The sequence below is a fragment of the Corythoichthys intestinalis genome, chromosome 21 (assembly GCF_030265065.1).
Source record: "Corythoichthys intestinalis isolate RoL2023-P3 chromosome 21, ASM3026506v1, whole genome shotgun sequence".
Taxonomy (NCBI): domain Eukaryota; kingdom Metazoa; phylum Chordata; class Actinopteri; order Syngnathiformes; family Syngnathidae; genus Corythoichthys; species Corythoichthys intestinalis.
The window spans coordinates 24,084,996-24,107,600 of NC_080415.1; the positions used below are offsets into that span (position 1 = coordinate 24,084,996).

General features: G+C 41.2%; 2 protein-coding genes across 4 annotated transcripts in view; both read right to left on the minus strand.

Moving 5' to 3' along the window:
* LOC130909991 (glutamate receptor ionotropic, delta-1-like) overlaps nt 1-22,605 on the minus strand; it is a 261,884-nt gene that overhangs the window by 122,141 nt on the left and 117,138 nt on the right. The gene's annotated exons all lie outside the window — the stretch shown is intronic.
* Nucleotides 10,380-12,682, minus strand: LOC130909992 (E3 ubiquitin-protein ligase TRIM39-like). The gene has a single exon (XM_057826987.1). It carries the CDS (start codon nt 12,166-12,168, stop codon nt 10,801-10,803), a length of 1,368 nt encoding a protein of 455 aa, XP_057682970.1. The 5' UTR covers nt 12,169-12,682; the 3' UTR covers nt 10,380-10,800.

Sequence of the window (22,605 nt, forward strand, 5' to 3'; positions counted from 1 at the left end):
CCATTGATGGCATATTCTACTTATTCAGCGGAAGTGAAAATTTCTGAGGTAAGGGTTTATTCTAGGGTTGTTCCGATCATGTTTTTTTGCTCCCAATCCGATCCCGATCGTTTTAGTTTGAGTATCTGCCGATCCCGATATTTCCCGATCCGATTGCTTTTTTTTTTGCTCCCGATTCAATTCCAATCATTCCCGATACTTTTTCCCGATCATATACATTTTGGCAATCCGTTAAGAAAAAAATGAATTAAACTCGGACGAATATATACATTCAACATACAGTACATAAGTACTGTATTTGTTTATTATGACAATAAATCCTCAAGATGGCATTTACATTATTAACATTCTGTCTGTGAGAGTGATCCATGGATTGAAAGACTTGTAATTCTTAAAGGATAAATGTGACTTTGTATATTGTGACTAAATATTGCCAACTAGTGTATTTGTTGAGCTTTCAGTAAATGATACTGTAGCCATGCCCAAATGCATGATGGGAAGTGCAACCAATTGAATTATCTTCTCTGCGTTGGGAAATAACCTAGGGTGTTAAGAAAAAGATCAGTTACTACCTTGCTTCCCACGTTATTTCTAATCGTAGGGAGAAGGATGTTAAGGCTTTAACCAATTAAAAAAAGGCTCCAAAGGCTGCTAAAATTCACTCTATTCATTTTACGCTACCTTCTAGCTCTCTATATTATGGTGTTATGGTGTTACGGTGCCATTAAAGATGGAGCGCGACAATGCGTGAGTGGGTCTTGTAGCGTAAGCATTAATTGCGTTAAACATTTTAACGTGATACTTTTTTTTTTTTTTTAATTAATTATCGTCATCGTCGGGATAAATTTGATAACCCTACCTTAAGCCTAAACTAAAGACTCTGGATGAGTGTAACATATTATGTCTGTAACATTAAATACAATTAGAAAACGATTTAATTAAAAAACATATATATATTAAAAAAAGGCATGTCCGATATTTTTTTGCCGATTCCAATACTTTGAAAATGACGTGATTGGACCCGATCGATCGGGACATCTCTAGTTTATTCATTACTTACTTTCATTGATGCTGACAAATGTCCAATCCATTTTGACTGGGAGGGGCTGGCAGCAAACAATCAGTAAGTCAATCTAAAGCTTCAGTTGAGGCGAAAGTTTTTTAAATGAGAGTTTATTCATTATTAAAGGGAATGGTATCTTTTCTCGTATTTAATGTTTGACCGTGTAATAACTCTAACATACTTAATATAATCCTACCTATAATCCTACCTATTACTCTAACAAACCCAATATAAAATAAATAGTATTTATATCATAGTTTAAGAAAAACAAGCATATATACAGTATATATTAGAGATGTCCCGATCACGTCATTTTCAAAGTATCGGCAAAAAAATATCGGCCATGCCTTTTTTTAATATATGTATATTTTTTAATTACATCGTTTTCTAATTGTATTTAACGTTACAAACATAATATGTTACACTCATCCAGAGTCTTTAGTTTAGCCTTAAGGTAGGGTTATCAAATTTAGCCCGATAACGGCGGTAATTAATTTTTTAAAAAATGTATCACGTTAAAATATTTAACGTAATTAATGCATGCGCTGCACGACCCACCCACACATTGTCGCGCTCAATCTGTAATGGCGCCGTCTTACCTATATAGAGAGATAAAATAAAATGAGTAGAGTGAATTTTGGCAGCCTTTGGAGCCTTTTTTTAATTGGCAAAGCCTTACAATCCCTCTCCCTATGATTAGAAATATCATGGGAAGCAATGTGGGGAAGCAAGGTAGCAATTGATCTTTTTCTTAACACCTTATGTTATTTCCCAACGCAGAGAAGCTATATCAATTGGTAGCACTACGCACAGTCATGGTTCCACTTCCCATCATGCATTTGGGCATGGCTACAGTACCATTTACTGAAAGCTCAACAAATACACTAGATGACAATATTTAGTCACAATATACAAAGTCACAAGTCTTTCTATCTGTGGATCCCTCTCACAGAAAGAATGTTAATAATGTAAATGCCATCTTGAGGATTTATTGTCATAATAAACAAATACAGTACTTATGTACTGTATGTTGAATGTATATATTCGTCCGAGTTTTATTCATTTTTTTCTTAATGCATAGCCAAAATGTATATGATCGGGAAAAATTATCGGGAATGATTGGAATTGAATCGGGGGCAAAAAAAAAAAAGCAATCGGATCGGGAAATATCGGGATCGGTAGATACTCAAACTTAAACGATCGGGGTCGGATCGGGAGCAAAAAAACATGATCGGAACAACCCTAATACAGATATATTTGATATTATGAACAGTTGGACTTGGAATGATTACAACTTGGCGCGCCAAGACAACGGGTAGATAAGGACAGAAAGATACAGGACACATTCTGACCACGAAAGCCCAATGCGTCATGCAGCTGACTGAGCAAGATTGACGCTGACAACCAAGTGATAGGCAAGACATCTACAAGCCCACGTCTGCACTACCAAATCCCGCAATCAGCTCTTCTGGACAGTCCAGAACAAATGGCGGGACATCTTGTCTTGCCACAAGGATCTGATACGGAGGAACCCGCGACCGACAGGTGAACACACAGCACTCATGTCGCACTGAGGATGGCAAAATCCTTAACTCATTCACTCCCAGCCATTTTCAACGGAGCAAGCAAGGCCCTTCTCTCCCGGCCGTTTTACTGGATTTTGACTGATTTTGCAATGCCCACAGAAAATTCTGTTCTATTGCTAAATAAACATGGAACCCACCAAAAAAAAGATTAGACTCTCTTCTTTCAGCAGAAAAAAAAGTTAGTTCAGGTCTTTTTCCATTCTTTAGAAACCAGCATTAGAAAATAGCTTAGTTTGAGCAATTTTCCAATTTCTGATGAAAAAACAGAGAAATTGAGCTTTTTGTAAAAGCATATATTTCAAACATAACTTTGACTTTAACACAGCTATTTTTCACTTTTGTGACATCCCAAACATCTGAATAATGTTTTCATTATACAAAAATAACATAAACAACAAGACAAATAGAGCTTTTGATCGCAAAATAACAATTTATTTGCACATAAGTAAACTATTGAACTGTTGAGCTATTTACATAACAACGGGGAAGGCTCTCGGCTGCTCCCGGTTGAATGAGGTGGCTACCAGTAATCTCAATATCCGGATCAAGATCGGTCTCTCTTTTTTCATCATCTTCATCATTTTCATCGTTGCTTTCAACCTCAGACTCAGGAGTAACGCAACGTGAGCTCCGCAGAACGCGTGTGTAACCTGACACTGTTGTGGCCGTCACCGTCTGTCTCATCAAGATGGATTTTTTTGAATCCTTCTTTGACGATGGTTTCGTTTTCTTTTCAGAACACTCCTCCAGTGTCGTTTGCCTTTTTTCCCCGATTGCTCTCCACATCTTCCTCAAATTCTCACGCTTCTTCACAAGATCGCTCCAACTTCCGTTTCCTACCCATTTTTCTTCACTTCCTTTCTTGGCCCGAGATGAGTTCTTACAAAATGCGCTGCTTCCCTCAAGTGGCCAGTTTTATTGCTTTAAAATGACTTTTGAGCATTGTGCATTGCAGTTTAGGTGCAATGCAAAAGAAAAAAAACGTAAAAGACGTATAAATACGTTTTTGGGACACTGAAACAATTAAAAATAAAACGTATTTATACGTTTTTGGGAGCAAAAGAGTTAACACTCGTTTCCCTCACAACAGTAACGCCCGAATCCTCCTGTCCAATCCACAAACAGACAATAATCCTAAACAATGCCCAAACACACCCTTCTTCCCGACCACAGCCTGCCTCACCAGAGCCTTTAAAAGACTGAATGTTTAACTAATCATTGTCATTTTTCTCAGGAATTTTTGTTGACTTGTGATATGGTGACCCTGGATCCTCGCCTGGGTCTCTCTGTGCTGTATGACTGCTGTCGACTCGAATTGTCAACTTGTGTTTCGAAGCCTTTTTCCAGCTTTTAAAATCGAGCCAGTACAAGGGGTTAAGACTGTGGTGAACGCGCGGAGTTTGGCCTTTTGGTCGGGTTGTCGGCTTCCCGCCGGTCCGGGCCATTGCAATCGTGCTAGCGCGATTCCAGCGGTTAGGCTGGCGTGATTCTGGCAATCCGTCTAAAACGTCATATTACTTGATTACTTATTAACTGTCATTGACATTGAGAGATGTCTGATCCATTTAGACTGTGAAGGCTGGCAGTGAATTATCATAATGCAAGAGAAATTTTCGAATTTGACAGTTTTTTTTTTTTTTTTGTTTTTTTTGTGATCATTCAAAATACCTTTTTATTATGACAAAGCAGCGAACAGGAAGGGATTATGGGGGGACAGAAGAAAAGAAATACAAGAGAAGAAAGAAAAGAAACACATACACAAACAACAACAAGAAATACATTGAACATCTAAACTAGTTACTAATATGCTGGTGCTATCGTCAGCGAGATGTATTTCCGGTTTACACCATGTGGGGGCCTATTGGCCAGTGAAAGAGGAGAATGGGGGTGGGGGTGTCTATAAGACTATAAACTAAGTGATTGAAAGGGGTAGAGTGTACACAAATCAGTTCTGTGATCTAGAACCCAGTAATCGTGTGAATCTCTTATGAGTGAAAGCCCGTTGGCGACCAACCCTACGCCGCCGCATCGCCAATCCCGGCACCGGAACCCCCAACCCGAGCATGCCCTACCACATCCAGCAGCACGCAAGCCCCACCGGGCGCGCGACAGCCACGCAGACGGGCGGAGAGACCGCGCGGGCACCAACCCAGGGCCACGGCCCACACCCAGCCAGCCCGGGGAGGGAGGGCGGGCGGGGGGGCGGGGGGATCCATGCGCAGCCCATCCCTCCTCCAACCGCCCAGCAAAGGAGCCACCGTCACCCCCCCCCGGGACCCAGGGTGGTCCCCCGGGCCACCCGCGCGCCCATCAACCGGCCTTCAGGGATGGCAGGAGGGGACGCATCACCAACCCCACGCCTACACCCACCCCCGCCCGCCCACCCGGACCACGAGCCACAGCCCCCCAACCGGCACGGCACGCCACGGGACCCCCAGCGGCCCACCAAGCCCCAGGCAAGGCAGGGTCCCCCGCCGGTGCAGGCGACACCCCGCTGATACACCGGCGCCCAGCCAGCGACCCGCGACGGAGCGCAGGGCGGACGCCCAGCCAGAGAAGAGAGGGGAAGGCGGAGGCAGGAGAACGCCCAGGGACTGCCATGGGGCGACGCAAGATCGGAGACCCGACCCCCCAACCCACTCCCGCGGCCGGCAGCCGAGGCAGAGGGGAGGCCACACCCCGGGAGCCACGCCATATAGAAAAAGTGTGGGACCCACCTACCACCCTATTACTGTGGCTGCCAGGTTCCCGACTGGCAGCCATCACCCAGCACCGTGATGGGGGTGTGAGGGGAGGGTAGTGCAATGTATGCATTAAAATAGGAGAGCTTGGCTTGGGGCAGTGGGACCGCAGCATGGAGTTTCTGTCCAGCCGCCCGTCCCACCGCCCTTTGCCAGAGCTCTCCTGTGGAGTATGATGTGTGTGGTGCATTTAAAAAAGGTGCAGGGATGGCGGGGCCTGTGGTGAGGAGGCAGCCGTGAGGCCCCCCCCCCCCCCCAGCAGGTCCCAACCATCCCACAACCTTGGTGTGTGGTGCATTAAAAACAGGGGGGAGTCGGGCTGGGACTGTAAAGCCCCGTCCCAACTCTCCCCGGAGAAATGTATGAGCATGTAAGTGCCAGGGTGAAAAATATTTACAGTGCCGAAGTGAGAAGTGCGTGAGTTAAGAGGCAGGCTCCCGCGGGCGTGGCCCCGTCCACCAGAACCACCGGCCCCAGGGCGGAAGAAGCGTCAGGGCCCCGATCAATCCCCGCCCCAGAACACCCACGGCGCCTCCGCGACCGCCCACCCCCCTCCCACCCACCGAGCACCCACCCCGCACCCCGAGCAGGCGCCACACCAAGCGCCGGCGACCAGGGGGCGTCCACCCCACCGGCAAGGGACAACAAGCCTCACCCTAGGCCCCGCGGGCCCCAAGAGGCCCCGCTAACGACCCCGCCGGCCGGGGGGCAGCCGCGGCCGCCGCGGCCCAGGGAGGCAGACAGGGCCGGAAACAGACCAAGGGGAGAGAAGCGCACCCCCCACAACCCACCCCCGGGCCAAGAGGGGCGCGCGGTATGGCACCAGAGGGCACCTCCCCGGCACCCGGTACAGGGAGACGCGGCTCCGGCCGGGCGGACCTGGGAGGGAACCATGGCTGCCGCATACACCCCCCGGCCCCCACCCCAACCCCAACCCCACCCCGGCCGGCCGGGGAAGGGCAGTTTTTTTATTACTTGACTGTCATTGACAGCAGTAGACATCCAATCCATTTTGAGCTGGCAGTGAATGGTCGCTGTCAGCCTTCCCAGTCAAAACGGATTAGACGTCTATCACCGTCAATTTAACCAATGGGTTAACCACCTCACCCCTACATAAACCCATTTCATCATCTGCCAAAACACGGTCAGTAATCAGCCTCTGGCGAGTGTGATGGCGGCCACGGCTTTCCTTCGGGTGTCTCATTGTAAAGCAACTCTTCGGCTGGCATTTGGTGAATAGATTTCGAAGAGCGGACTCGTCCATGAATGCATGTGTGTGTATATGGGTGTGTGAGTAAAGGGCAGTGTGTTGAGTTTAAGCTGGCGTGACTGATGAGTGTAAAATCATATTTCTGCTCTGATATGTTGAAGAGGATATCACACTGCAGCAGGTGGACTGCGTGTGCGCGCGTGGAATTGAAAATGCTAGTGTGGGGGCAATATAGATAACAATATGACTGGGACTTAAGAAAATGGCTGGTGGTGTTCACATTGTCAAAATGTAAAATGACATTGGTTGAAGGAAACAATTTGACACACGTGTCAAATCAAAAATTTCTCAGGACAGACCGCCAAAGTGAAGTGCTACCATTACATTTCAGGATTAGATCATTTGTATTGTTTGTGCACAGTATGAGGCGGCAATTCATTTTCCAAGGAGGCCAAGTGAGAAATAATAAACTGGAGTTATGCCATTTGTGTAAATGAGAAAATAAAGCGAAACAATGTGTCTCCTGTCACTCATAGCTTTGACTTAACAACAGCAATCATAAAAACTAATATTAAATAACAGGATACAGGAACAGAACAACAGGGCAGCTTTCTACAAAGAGAAAATGTGTAGTTGGAAAAAAAAGAAATGCTTTGCAACAAACAATTTCCATTTTGGCGATGCGGGAATGTTAGGCAATCTTAGGAATCCAAACATTTCTCTCAAATATGTATTTTATTGGTAGTACAATGTCACATAAAACCGACATTTTTAAAGCATTTCACATTTGAAAAAATTGGGAATTTGAAAAATAGTTCCCTATTTACAGATGAGCACAATTTATTACTTTATCTCCAAATCCTCTTACAATGGAAACATAACTTTCTGATATGCTCATTCCTGATCCTATCCATCCTGGTTACTCCCATAGAGAACCTCAGCATCTTCATCTCTGCTACCTCCAGCTCTGCCTCCTGTCTTTTCCTCAGTGGCGCCGTCGTCAGACCACACATTGCTGGTCTCACCACAGCTTGATAAACCTTTCCTTTCATTGTTCACACATGACTAGTTGCAATTAGACAACCTCATGTGGAGATTGTCGGTGCCAGGATTAGCGATCAAGTAGCATAGAATAGGATGTTAACATATGCACACTTACAGTGCTGGCCAAAAATATTGGCACCCCTGCAATGCTGTCAGATAATGCTCAATTTCTCCCTGAAAATGATTGCAATTACAAATCGTTTGGTAGTAATATCTTCATTTATTTTGCTTGCAATGAAAATACACAAAAGAGAATGGAAAAAAAATAAATCATTCTAATTTTACACAAAACTCCAAAATTGGGCCGGACAAAAGTAATGCCACCCTTTGAAAAATCATGTGGTGCTTTGCTAAATTGCACCTGTTACTTACCAGTGGCACATAACAGGTGGTGAAAACAACAAAATCACACTTGCAGCCAATTAAAATAAATTAAAGTTGACTCAACCTCTGTCCTGTGTCCTTGTGTGTACCACATTGAGCATGGAGAAAGGAAAGAAGACCAAAAAACTGTCTGAGGACTGGCTAAACGTTCCTGTGACTACCGTGCGCAGTGTCATTGATAAGTTTAAAGCCCACGGCGCTATGGCTATCCTCCCTAGATGTGGAAGGAAAAAAACTTTGACGAGAGATTTCAACGAAAGATTGTGCGGATGGTGGATAAAGAACCTCAACTAACATCCGAACAAGTTCAAGCTGTCCTGTAGTCCGAGGGTACAACAGTGTCAACCCGTACTATCCGTCTACGTCTGAATGAAAAGGGATTCTATGGTTGGATACCCAGGAAGACCCCACTTCTGACCCAGAGACATACAAAAGCCTGGTTGAAGTTTGCCAAAACTACCTGAGAAAGCCAAAAATGTTTTGGAAGAATGTTCTCTGGTCAGAAGAGACAAAAGTTGAGCTTGTTGGGAAAAGGCATCAACATAGGGTTTACAGGGGGGAAAAAACGAGGCCTTCAAAGAAAAGAACACAGTCCCCACAGTCAAACATGGCGGAGGTTCTCTGACGTTTTGGGGTTGCTTTGCTACCTCTGGCACTGGACTCCTTGACCGTATGCATGGCATTATAAATTCCGAAGACTACCAACAAATTTTGCAGTATAATGTAGGACCTAGTGTGAGAAAGCTGGGTCTCCCTTAGAGGTCATGGGTCTTCCAGGAGGTCAATGACGCAAAACACACTTCAAAAAGCACTAGAAAATGGTTTGAGAGAAAGCACTGGAGACTTCTAAAGTGGCCAGCAATGAGTCCAGCCCTGAAACCCATAGAACACCTGTGGAGAGATTTGTAAAGGCAGTTTGGAGAATTCGAGCAGAGCATTGTAAGAAACTCATTGATGGATACTGGATGCGGTTGTTCACAGTTATTTTGTCTAAAGGTTGTGCTACAAAGTGTTAGGCTGAGGGTGCCAATACTTTTGTCTGGCCCATTTTTGGAGTTTTGTATAAAATGATAATGATTTTAAAAAATTTAATTATCTTTTGTGTTTTTTCATTGCAAGCAAAATAAATGAAGATATTACTACAAAAGCATTTTTAATTGCAATCATTTTTGGGGGAGAAATGGAGCATTATCTGACAGAATTGCAGGGGTGCCAATACTTTTGGCCAGCAGTGTACATGTGATTCACATAATACTGGGTTCCACACCGCACTCAAACTCCCATGTGGTATGTCTAAGCAGCTAAACAGGACAGGTTTTAAAAAAAATTAAAGATGCATAAGATACATAAATATATACTATAACACTTTTCAGTGTTGACCGCCATGTTTTTCTTTGGCAGAGGTGAACTCTATACATGGCAATGGGGCAGGTGCATTGCATTCCTCACTTAATCACAAAGCTACACTGTGATCAAGTTTTAAAATATGTTAGATTTAAATATACAAATAAGTGAAAACGCGGTGACTCGGTTGCACTTCTGATTGGTTCCAAGTAGAGATGTCCCGATCGATGCGGGTCCGATCACGTCATTTTCAAAGTATCGGAATCGGCAAAAAAATATCGGCCATGTCTTTTTTATATATATATATATATATATATATATATATATATATATATATATATATATATTAATTAAATCATTTTCTCATTAAATTTAACGTTACAGACAAAATACGTTACACTCATCCAGAGTCTCTAGTTTATCCTTAAGGTAGGGTTATCAACACTATCCCGATAACGGCGGCAAATAATTTATTAAAAAAATGTGTCACGATAAAATTTTTAACGCCATTAACATATATGCGCTGTACGACCCTCTCACTCATTGTCGCGCTCAATCTGTAATGAAACCGATTTACCTATATAGAGAGATAAAAGGCAGCGCAAAATGAGTAGAGTGAATTTTGGTAGCCTTTGGAGCCTTTATTCAATTGGCCAAAATCTTGCAATCCCTCTCCCTATGATTAGAAATTTCATGGGAAGCAATGTGGGGAAGCAAGGTGACAATTGATCATTGTCTTAACACCTTAAATTATTCCCCAAAGCAGAGAAGATATATCCATTGGTAGCACCACACAGTCATGGTTTTACTTCCCATCATGGTTCCACTTCCCATCATGCATTGGGGCATGGTTGCAGTATCATTTACTGAAAGCTCAACAAATACACTAGATGGCAATATTTAGTCACAATATACAAAGTCACAAGTCTTTCTATCCGTGGATCCCTCTCACAGAAAGAAGGTAATAATGTAAATGCCAACTTGAGGATTTATTGTCATAATAAACAAATACAGTACTTATGTACTGTATGTTGAATGTATATATTCGTCCGAGTTTTATTCATTTTTTTCTTAATGCATTGCCAAAATGTATATGATCGGGAAAAATTATCGGGAATGATGGGAATTGAATCGGGAGCAAAAGAAAGCAATCAGATCGGGAAATATCGGGATCGACAGATACTCAAACTAAAAAGATAGGGATTGGTTCGGGAGCAAAAAAACATGATCGGAACAACCTTAGTTCCAAGTAACTGTGAACATTGCTAAAAAATAAATAAATAAATAAATCACAAGTAGATAGTGGTATTTTGGCAGCGTCGTGGGTTTAGAATGAGGCTCTCTTTTAAACTTAGCCCCCAGTGGCAATGTCTAGTGCTGCAGGGCTGTACTCAAAACACATTTATTTCCCCAGATAAGAGGTTTCCCCTATACCGTTACACAAGGTTTGCGTGGTATTATCTTTAAAGGACTTGTATCTGTAGTGAAGAAGTAAGGATACACTTTTGTTAAACTACATGAATAAAACAATTTCCAAGTTGAGGTGCTCATGGATACTGTGCGTATGTGAATGTTGCTGAGAGATTCAGACAATGAAAGACTTCTTTTGTTCCAGTCCATATGAATACGGATTCTCTTTAGTTTCACTTGGACCTTCTCGGTCCAGGGTTTGTCTTGTGGTGAAAACATTTTGTATTCATCATCACGAAACCCAATGCCCCATTTTAATGATGTACGTCCCCCCAAAGTCTCTCCTAGCACTCCCAATTCCCAATCGGTGTTGTCTCCAACCTCAACATCCCAGATTTGTGTTCCTCTGTCTAAATCAGAACCTAGAACAGTGTTCCTGTACTTTAACTTCTCTGGATTCTTCTGATACTGCTGCTCTCCTACCTTCACACTCAAACGGGTCAGATCTTCAGAAAGCCTGAGTGCTGGACAGGCCGTCTTGGGGTCCAGAATCACAGGACTGTATGACACTGTGTCCGCCATTCGTTCCCACACGTTGAATTTGAGGTTTCCCACGTGTTTGGCTTCATCCAGCAGAGTTCCTCGGTGAAGCTTGGGTTTTTCGGGTAATTGTTGGATTCTGTTCATTGCAACCAGGTGGTTCTTCATGAAGTAAAAGGGTGTAGATGTCAGTTCCTCCTCTGTGGTTCTGATGTTTTCTGAGAGAGTGGCAATGTATCTGTTGAGAGCCTCAATGTTCTCATTTATCATCTGATTCTTCTTCTGCTCTTCTTTCCCGAGAGCAGACAATCTGGCCCCCTCCTCATCATGCAGAAAGCGATGCAGTTCCTCAAAATTCTTCTTAATCTTGCTTTCAGTCTGTTCCTTTTGGAACTTTATATAACCTGACTGGTCTTTGCAGTTGTCTCTGATCTCAATGTAATCTTTCAGTTTTTCCTTCACATTCTGCAGTGCTTCCTGCAGTTTCTCGCCATGATTTTTTGCAGCTTCATCGAGGGGACAAAACTTGTGGCCAGAGTGGATTTCAGCATCCTTGCAGATGTCACACAAAGACTCGTGGTGGTCGAGACAGAAGAGTTCCATTTTCTCCTTGTGCAACTTACAGATGGCCTCTGACTGTACTGAGGGTTGTGAAAAGTTAAACAGATCATCCATGGAGTGACACTTCTTCCTGCAGAGTGGACATGTTTGCTGTCCTTTTTCCTCGTTCCACCACTTCTCCAAACACGCACGGCAAAAGCTGTGCTTACATTGCAGTGTGACAGGATCTTTCTTTACTTCCAAACAGGTCGAACAAGTGAGATCCTCTTCTGCATTTGTTGCCATGGTCCTGATGCTGTGGACGGTTAGAAAAATTTGACATTTGGGTCAAGCTTTCTAGTTATTATTATTTTTTGTGTTTTTTTTCCTGTAATAAGTGTTTAATGCTTTTGATTTTTTATTTTAACCACATAAAGGATATTACAAGTCCTCTGTCATAATTGCAAGAAATACATATTTAAAATGGACTTACGTTCTTGTGAAGACACAGTAACAGGCTTAAAGCTTCTCATGTTCACTCTCTGAAAAAACTTTAGTGTGACTGGCACTGCTATTTGAACTGCCAAGTACATCGTTCCACCCCCTTTTTGCAGAAATGCATGTGTGTGTCAGGGCGTGTGTTTGCTTAGCATGTTTTGGTTTGGTTTCATTCTCAGTTTTTCCCTTGTGTAATGCATTACAAAGTAAGACGTTACTGTAATAATATTACTATTTTCAGAGAGTAATGCCTTACAACTACTCGTTACTGAAAAAAGTAATATTATTATAGTTTTACAAGTTCATTACTTGTGTAACATTGCTAGTGCAGGGCTTAAAGAGCATACGACACCAGAAAAAAAGTCTTAAATGGCATTATTATGTGAATTAGAATCATATTTTGAGACGATTCGACTATATACAACAATTTAGCAAAGCGCAGATGACGAGAAATTAGTCTTTTAATCTGCCGGTTAGCCACGCCTACAATTATAGGGCTTTAGCGTCCCCAACAGGTGGATGACGTCAGCGGTAGACTAGGCTCATCGGTTTTACTATTCAGCCCATTGAGGGGGAATTGTTCAGAACGAGGAAAACGAGACGAAGAGAGCTGCAAAATGTCATTGTTTCAGTCTCTCTACTCCCAATATTTTTACAGGATATTCTTTTTATCCAAGTATTTTTCCCCAATAGCTATATAAATGGCTTGAGAAGGACCAGTCAGCCCGTCGAGGGGGAACTATTCACAATGAGGAAAACGCGACGAAGAGAGCGGCAAAATGTCATTGTTTCTGTCTCTTTACTTCAATATTTTTACAGGATATTCTTTTTACCCAAGTACTCTCCCCAATTGCTAAATAAATGCCATGGTCATGACAAATAACTTGTGCAAAATGGAAAATAAAATAATAAAAATCCATTTATTCAAGACGACATGGCAAAATTACTCCATAATGGTCAAAACAGTCGACTTTACCTTTACTGTCACACCTCCCGAACGATATTTTATGACACCTAAATCGGACATATGTCATTTCCCTTCCCCGGCTTCGGAGAATGTAAACAGACCAGAAGGAGTGACAGCTAGCCGACATGCTAACCCGAACCGAGGGATGTTTCAAAGTCTTCGAAGTGGAAAATCACACATAACTAGCCGAATTATTTGACATGACGACCCGGTTGTCGAGTTTCTTTGTGGATCGGCAAACCGCCCGGCGGAGAGCAATTTACAGTTCGTTCCCTGGAGGAGGGTGGCTGGAATTGTTGTGCAGCTACCGTGCTAACAGCTAACTGCTAATGAGCGTGAGGATAGCTTTTTACATGCCTATCAATGATCAAACGTAAGTAGTCCTTTATTTAAAGGAATTTTATAGTGTTTACTTTGTAATCACTGTATTCGTATTTGACATAATACAAAACAAGATGTTTACTCACTTCCTTGTAAGTCCAATGGTCCCACAGTAAATATCCACGGTGAATGGGAACCTTTTGAAACTCCAAAAAGGCGCATACGCCTCTCCCGCATACAGAATGATTTTTCTGCAGCCGTTTGGCTGGCGTGATGCAAAAAATAAAAGTATTAATCCGCAAAATCAGCTGAATCCTTCGTCCTCATACACAACAGTACACTGTAGCGTGAAGAGGACGTCTTCTACCGTACACGTCACAGCGCCCTCCTCCTCAATGCGAGACCGAAGCCGGAAGTCACTCATTTTCCTGGCGCGGGATTCAAAAAACTAAATAAATATAGCGATCGCTTCCACACACATCCAAGCGGTCCATATCATTCAGGAGCATAAAATACCGCGTGTATTATGAAATAAACATGCTTTTTCGTGTCACAAGCACTTTAAGTACTTCAGTTGACATGACAGTATCTGATCACTTGTCTTGTCTGAAAAGGGCTGGGTTTTGATACCTGACATTTTGTTTGTGTTCTTTTTTGGGGGGGATATTTTGACAATTAAAACTTTAAAGTTTTATAACTCTACTTTCCCGTACATGGGTATAACGGTTATTAATCGTTAAGTATGTTTTATAATCTTAAATTATGACCTGCAGCCACAAATAAAAGACCTACTGTAAAGTGATGACAGCCATGTTGTGTAGTAAAACTGACCAAGACGGAAACATGTAAATGTAAACATGAAATGTGTCGTATTATCAGAGCATAACCATGTAAACAGCCCCTTAGAGTTGATTTAATGTTCTGTTTTACTCCATGCATGTTTCACCAATGCCCCGATGAGTACACAGAGCTTTATAGCTGATTCTCAGGGGTACAAATACTTATGAACCCCAGTAAATTACAAATAAATTATTGAAAAATCCTACAAGATTTTCCGGATTTTTTTTTTTTTTTTTTTTAAGATTATATCTCTATAAGTGGACATGAATCCATGATTGAAATTTCAGACCTCTACCTGTTTTCTAAGAGGGTGAACTTGCTAAATCACAAGGGGTGCAAATACTCTGCTCCTCACTGTGTATATACTGTATATATAGTACATATGAATATCGTATAGTACTTTTAACTACCGTAATTTCCCGAATATAAGGCGCACGAGTGGATAATGCGCACCCCAAATTTACTTGTAAAATCTAGGGGAAATTATTGTACCCGTTTATAACGCGCATCCTAATTTTAGCAACAATAAATAGAAGAATACAAGAAAACAGAGCTTGTGTACAGATACAGAAATGTCATTTTACTGACTGGTGAAACACAGCACAAGCAGAGCATATTGGTAGTTCAAAACATTACCATAAGCTGACAATATTTATGGTAATAATATGATTTGACAACTTCTCCAACTTACCAGAATCTAGGAGAAAACAAAACAGATGTGACTTTTCTTTTAAAGGCTGCTGTATAACTTGCTCGTTTCATCATGATGAATAAATGTTTCTTCCATGGATTGATACGATAAAATGAAAGTGAGAACGTAAGTCGGAAATCTGAGAGGGGTCGTCGCTGTCGACACGACAGTAACAATAGGAACTATTGTTATTTGGGTTTGTTTCCCGAGGGACAGATATAGTTGACGGACACACACAGGAAGTCTGTGTTGTTACGTTTGTTATGGTCCGAGTTGCGGAGCTACAATAAACGTTGACTCAAATGAGTTCAAGAAACTAAATTCTGTGCTTTATGAAGAGTGAAAAAAACAATTTAACACAGACGAAATCATTCGGCCAATCAGAGTGAAGTATTACCGAAACAAAATGGTGACGTCACGTACCGTAACGGTCGGCAACGGATCGCCACATACGTTTCTTCAACACAACTTGGCCGTGTCAATTGAAAAAAAAAAAATCGGTTTATATACTGTGTATATATAATATATATATATATATTTCTGTATCCATCAATGTACCCATTTATAATGCGCACCATGATTTTACAAGTTGATTTTGGGGGGGGGGGGGGGGGGGGGGAGTGCGCGTTATATTCGGGAAATTACGGTAATCAAAATGAGCTTAAACGCACGACATGCAACATCTTTAACGCATTAATTGGCATCTACATCATCTGGAATCAATTAACTGGTTCCAAGTTAATGTCACTGCATTTGCAAACAAACATTACCAACCTAGGACAATTTATTGGTAACATGTTTACATGTTTATGTGATGAGGGACGCGAAACGAAAACACAAACTTAAAACTCCACAGAATTGTTTCTCGACTCGAACCATGATCTCCTGACAATGAGGCAGATGCACCAACAAACAGGCAACCATGGTGCCCACATCAAACTTGAGTGACAACAGCCAATAAGAGTGTAGTGTTTTATTTGTGAATAATTTTTTTAAATTTATTAATAATTAATACTTTTAATATCAGCATGGGTGTTGATCCTGAATCTAAATACAGGTATACTTAACACAGTGCTTCTCAATTATTTTCTGTTACGCCCCCCCAAGGAAGACGTAAATGTTTCGCGCCCCCCCCAACTCTCTGCCACCACTGTAAATAGTATCATTCGTCTATATTACTATTATAAGTACGCCTCAGCCTAACATTGTGTCCTTTTTTTTCTATTAAAGAAAAAAAGTAACATAGATCAACTTATAATAAAGTATAACTTTTTTAACATTGTGTTGCTTGTGACAGAAAAGAAAAAAAAAAGTCACATCCAAACTGTAAAAATACACTCAAGGTACATTTTTGACCATTTGATACTGAAAAATAAAATGTAATAAAATCAGTAAATAATAACAAATTCAAATTGATTAGAAACATTTACTCTTCAGGACAACGTGCCAAAAAATTTGACCGAAAAACAAAACTGAATAGAAGGGGGGAAAAAAAGTCTTTGGACAGAAGGAAAGTTTTTATTTTCGCTGATTCACCACAGTGCTCACTGGTTTACTGATATAACACTGACAAAGCGGGACGATTGTGACAATTGGCAATATTCGGCACATTTTCGCTGAAAAACAATCAAGCGGCTTATCAATGAGATTGAGGTCGAATGTCTTTAAGTGGCGTCTTAACTGATTTGGCTTCTCCGCTATAATCATTTTTAGACTCAGTAAACAGTGGTCTTTCCTCATTTCCCACTATATTAAAAGTCAAAGGCAAACGGCCCGAAAAAAGCGCATTCTCGGCGGCTGAGGTAGAACCGTAGGTGAGGGCGGTGGTCGTGACGATCCCAAGCCGAAAACGGCACTTCTCGGCCGGACACGTGAGAACCGAAGAAGACAGTGGGTCTTTGCGTGAGTCCAGCTCTGCATGAGTCTCTTCCGTGTGCTCTTGCTTACTTCAAAAATACTGCACGCACTTTGAAAATGAGAGCGCCACTGCCACCCACGGAGTGGATGTGCAAGTACACTTTATTTTAGTACGGCAAAAAAAATTTTTTAAAATAAAAGCATGTTCCCCGAGGTCACTCGCGCCCCCCCTGGCATCGCTCTGCGCCCCCCTGGGGGGGCGCGCCCCACCATTTGAGAAGTACTGACTTAACAGAATGATATCTTTCACTTCAGTTTTCCTTTTTCCAGAAAGAAAAGTGCAACATGTTGCTGATTTTTGGCTTCAGTGAAGCAGTAAACAGGTGACATGCCAGTTTAGGGGGCAGAACAACAGCACGTGAACATGCAGGAAGTAGCTTCTATTGCAAATAGCCCTTTTTGATAGTCCGTTTTATGACATTATGGTCACAGATAACTCGTTTTATATTTACAGGATTGATTACCCGTCAGTCAGATCGGTCGTGGTCTAGATTCTAATCAGAAAAAAAGATTTCAGATGTGTGATGTTTTGGGAAATATTGTGTGGGTGGATGAACAGATTTTTAGCCCGCGGCACTTGTAAAGTTTGTCACAATTCCTGGCGTCTCCGAGCAGATGCTGGAGGCCATCATCATCATGACTTCATCTTCATTTGGGAAGGCTAGCCCCTTTTTTTTTTCTTTCCTTTGCTGCCACGTTTACAGGGAAAATAGCTGTAATAATACTGAGGTGACCCAGATAACCGTAGAGAGGGTTGAATATTCCTGGCGAATTAAACAGTGCTTGTTTAGAAATTATGACTCTGCGATGCTTTTTTTTTTTTTCTTAAATTTGTAGGGAATGCCTGCATGGACATTTATTCAGTGGAATTTGGACATTTATTCAGCGGAAATTACCAACAATTTTTATGTTTTAGTTTTAACCAAGCAAATTGATTAGACAAGCAGTCTTTCCAAGTGATGTTATCCAGAAATTGACTTTGAACCGTTGTTCAGTATGAGACATTCAAGTCAATAAAAATAACTGACAGTATCTACAGTCACAAGTGGGTTCAAAGTTCTTTTTTACAGTATCTCGTAATTTTGAAACTAAAACTACAGTACTTCAAAAGGAGTCTGTCAATATGTGACAAAAAGCAATGAACCCTTATCACGAACACCGTTATATACAAGATGTTGATGACCCCGAAACGCAGTGTCAGCAATAAAATCAACTGACAGGAAAATTTATAATAATAAGTTGACAATGAGTGTTTTTTGTTTCCAATCATTCTTGAGGGGAATTCTAAATCAGGCTTATTTGGCAATACTTTTCACCAAGATTGTCATCCATTGAATTTGGTACACCCGCCGGTGTCCTGTCAATGTAGTTACCCCAGTAAAAAAATGTATCCCCTGGGCGTAGCCATTTGGAGATAGATTTGTGTCTTTATTATTCCAATCAAAAAAAAAACGTTGCTTTAATTAAAAATAAATAAATAAATAAATAAGTGCTTGAATGCAAAAAATAAATTTGAAACTCAAACATCTCAAAAAAATGCATGTGAAATCTATTTTTCTTTGATTTTTTTTTTTTTTTTTATTGATTGATGTCACGTTTTTTTGATTGAAGCAACTTTTTGATTGAAGTAATGTTGATTTGTTTTTGGGCCACATTTTGGCTTGGACATTTTTGTCTTCTTATTCAAAAACTAAGTTGCTTCCAAAAAAAAAATATATATATATATATATATATCTATTTATATACTGTATATAGATTTTCAAAAAGAAAAATCACTTCAATTAAAAAAATAATAATAATAAATAAAAAATTCAATCATAGAAAAAAGTTTTTGAATGCGAAAAAATATTTGAGATTGAAAAATTTGCATTTGAACACTTAATATTTCATTGAAAATGTTTTCTCTGATTGAAGCAATCCTTTTTGTGTTTGGGCCGTATTAAGATTAGGACATTTGTGTCTAAATCATTCAATCCCCAAAAAAGTTGCTTCAACCAAAAAAATATTTTTTCTCTAATAAATATATATATATCCTTTTTTTTTTTTAATTATATGCAAAGCAAATTACCTTCTTAGGTGCTTGAAAAATAATTTCGACCCATTATGAAAATATGGGTTTTTTTGTTCATTTCATTTTTGTTGCAGTTTTATTGCTTTTACTTGTATTATATACATATATACAGTATATACAGTATATATATCGGAAAGTCAATTACATGCAATGACACTTTTCGGCCACCAGGGGGGCCTGCCCTCCCTGCCCCCCCAAATCCACTTATGGTTATGTGGCCAGAAATACCGAACGGACAGAGAATCTAATTTAAAAAATTTTCCACTCACTCCACTGGCAGTACATTTTCACACTTATGTGCAAGACATTAGCCATAAATTAATTTGTCAATCATGAGTGGAAAATCAGAGAAGATGAGACACTTTTAAAGGGACACATGGGGCATCTATGAAATGGAATGGTTTGTTTACTTGGGTTTTTGCAACCAGGAAGTACTTGCGACATCACGATCCATCACTCTAAGACAACTTTCCGAGGTACTTCGGCTTTATTTCCACATTTCTGCTCGCTACTTCCTTTTTACACTTTCTCTAACCAAAAAAACAGTGGAGCTGGAGTGGCATCACTCATCAAAATCCCTCAAAAAACACAATTTGGAAATACCGCATCCATCTGCCATCATCACGACATGGGAGGACAACATGTTCATGAAGGCAGTTGTCGAACCAAGCCCGTGCAACCACAAAGACCTGGTGTTTATGTAGCCATGTTGCCACTGTGTTATGGTAGGCATGTTCTTCCTATCCCCGCATTTTCATGTGTCCAGTGCTCCAAAAATACTAAAGCTAAGCCTTGCGCATGAAATGACTTGTTGTCTTTGATATTATTACAATGATAATTGTAATTATGATGTTTCATATTATTTACTACAACTACTGTACTGCTGTGGCTGCAACACATGCTATCTGCTGCTAGCTTGTTGCTAATCAGTACGTGTAGATGGCACAATTATGTTAATTGGACTACAATTCTGGGTTTTGCATCACAACTGAGACATCATTAGCTTTGCTAAATCTACGGTAGTTATAAGATAAATGAAAAACAAATACTCATCTACTACAAGTGGCTTCTTACCTTAAATGCATAAATGAAAGTGTCTGTTTTTATTCTTTCGTTTACAGGTGGAAAACGCTGTTGGGCAAGGGAAGATACTTGATGTGCCGCACAACAACACTTGCTGTACGATGATGGACATTTATCGAGACTACCTGCATTCTACTTTTATGATGGAAGGCTCGATTTATGCTCCACCTTTGTTAATTTCTAATCATTTTATAAATTGTGATTTATTCACCTGTATTGCTCAGGCGCCAATCGTGTTAAATAAGACAAGAAATGGAATTATGTTGTCCAAAAGTTTTATTGTGATTAATATCTGCAATAAAAGGAATAACATACTATTTGTGTTTATTTGTACATGTGTGATGAGCTGGTAATACCATAACTGTAATCCAAACAGACGAAATATTTCCTTGTAACAACAAAATCTGTGTCAGCCCTTCTGCATTCGGCAACTGTAATACCGTTTTGGCCCGATTATAAGAGGGCCCTGATTATAAGACGACCCCTTCTTTTTCAAGACTCATGTTTGAAAAAAGACTTTTTGAACACTAATTTTTATACAGAAAATAATTACAGTAGATCTGAAACAAATGATTATAACAATATATTTGAGAGAAAAAGCATGTTATTTTGCCTCATTCAAATCTTAATATCTGAACATTTAAATATGTAAACCAAAGTGCAATCACATTCGTAAATGAATGGCTTCTGGTTTTTGAAATGTAAATAAACCAATCTATTGTGATAAAACAACAAAATTGCAATAACTGCATTAACCATCAAGGTGAAGTCTAACTGTAACTGTAGTCTTGAAACAAATCTGAATAAGGAAAAACATTGCAATAAAAAATGCAAACTGGTTAAACTTGAGAGTAGCTGAGCTCTGTCATGACAGAACATCAATGATATCTGGCGTCATCTAGCGTTGTGAATGTGTATAACGTCTAGACCGCGAATATAAGACACCCCCCACTTTTTCATTCTTATTTCAATGCAAAAAAACCACCGTCCCATATTCGGGCCAATACTTGTAATCTTGCCTCATTTTGGTCACTCAAGTGGCCGGCGTACCAATCTACAACTCATGTTAACACAGGCTGCACAGCTTGTTAGAATTTTGTCCACGAACGATCAACAAAGTCGTAAAAACAAACGCACAACACAGAAAGTCTTCATCTACGTGGTGCTGAATCCATCTTTGAAGATTACATGGGTTCCTCTGGTTTGATTTTGCAGTTTTAACGTTGATTACACACCGCTTACTTCAACCACACTTCATGTCGTTCTGTCTAAACCGGAAGTTTGAAGCAGAAAATGCCAAAGCCCATGTTTCGTTCAGGAAACTTGCAGTTCAAAGGAGTCCTGATGTTAATCGCTTGATCCGACACCACTCCCGGGTCACAGCCACGAACCACCATTGTGCACCCGAGATCTGGCGGCAACACTCTGGAGGAAAGCCATAGCTGTAAGAATAGAGTGGTTTGCTGCAAGCGCTCCAAACTTGCATCACACATGACTGGACGCACACCAGGAGGCTGGTCAGTTTGCTCAGTAGCAAGTCAAATATAATGAATGGGATACATTATGTGTGTGATCTTGATAGTTTGTGTACAAATTCATGAATATGTCAATATTCATACTTTATTTTATATGATGTCTCCTTTTTGACTGCTTTAACTTTGCAGGAATCATCATTCACAAACCAAAATAGCGCACGAGCAGGTCCAAAGTGAGCCGACCCTCTCGTGCTGCCCATTTCACGGGCCGCGGGCGGCTGGAAACTCATGAACACGTTATGGAGCATCACTCGACCTGGCTGACACCCACGCTGCCGCCGCCACTGCCGCCTCTGCTGTGAAAGCCAGCGTAATTGGCCTTCTATCCACTCCAGCCAACGAGCTAAATGGCCGCTCGCTGGTACATTAGTGTCCGCGCTGGCCTCCGACGAGAGCTCCTTCTTGACTGCCGTGATGATGACGGGTGACCCGGGCGCTGGGGTTGCAAACGCATCAACCGCATGGCACCCGCATTAGATAGTTTACAGTTGGAGGTCCTGATAAAAACATCCGAGCGAGCGGGGTGGCCAAACCCCGTCACTTGATGGCTGCTTACAAAGTGCCTATCAAATGCGCTTATGCACTTTTCGAGTTGACAACGCAGCTGAAGGGCAGCAGAAACAATGGACTGTCTGCCAGTCAATAGCAGGGCCACGGATAAACAAGCATACACCACGACAGGAGCAGAAATATGAGCAACTTGTCGCACATTTAGATGATGAAACGCAAACGTTAAATATTTGATGTTGTTTACCCGAGCGTATTTGGCTCACAGGAAAAATGAGTGCCCTCTATGTATTCAGAAATGGTCAACAGCCCC

Bases quoted from the DNA above. Each gene is read 5' to 3' on its own strand.
- LOC130909992 (XM_057826987.1), bottom strand. From the start codon at position 12,168: ATGGCAACAAATGCAGAAGAGGATCTCACTTGTTCGACCTGTTTGGAA.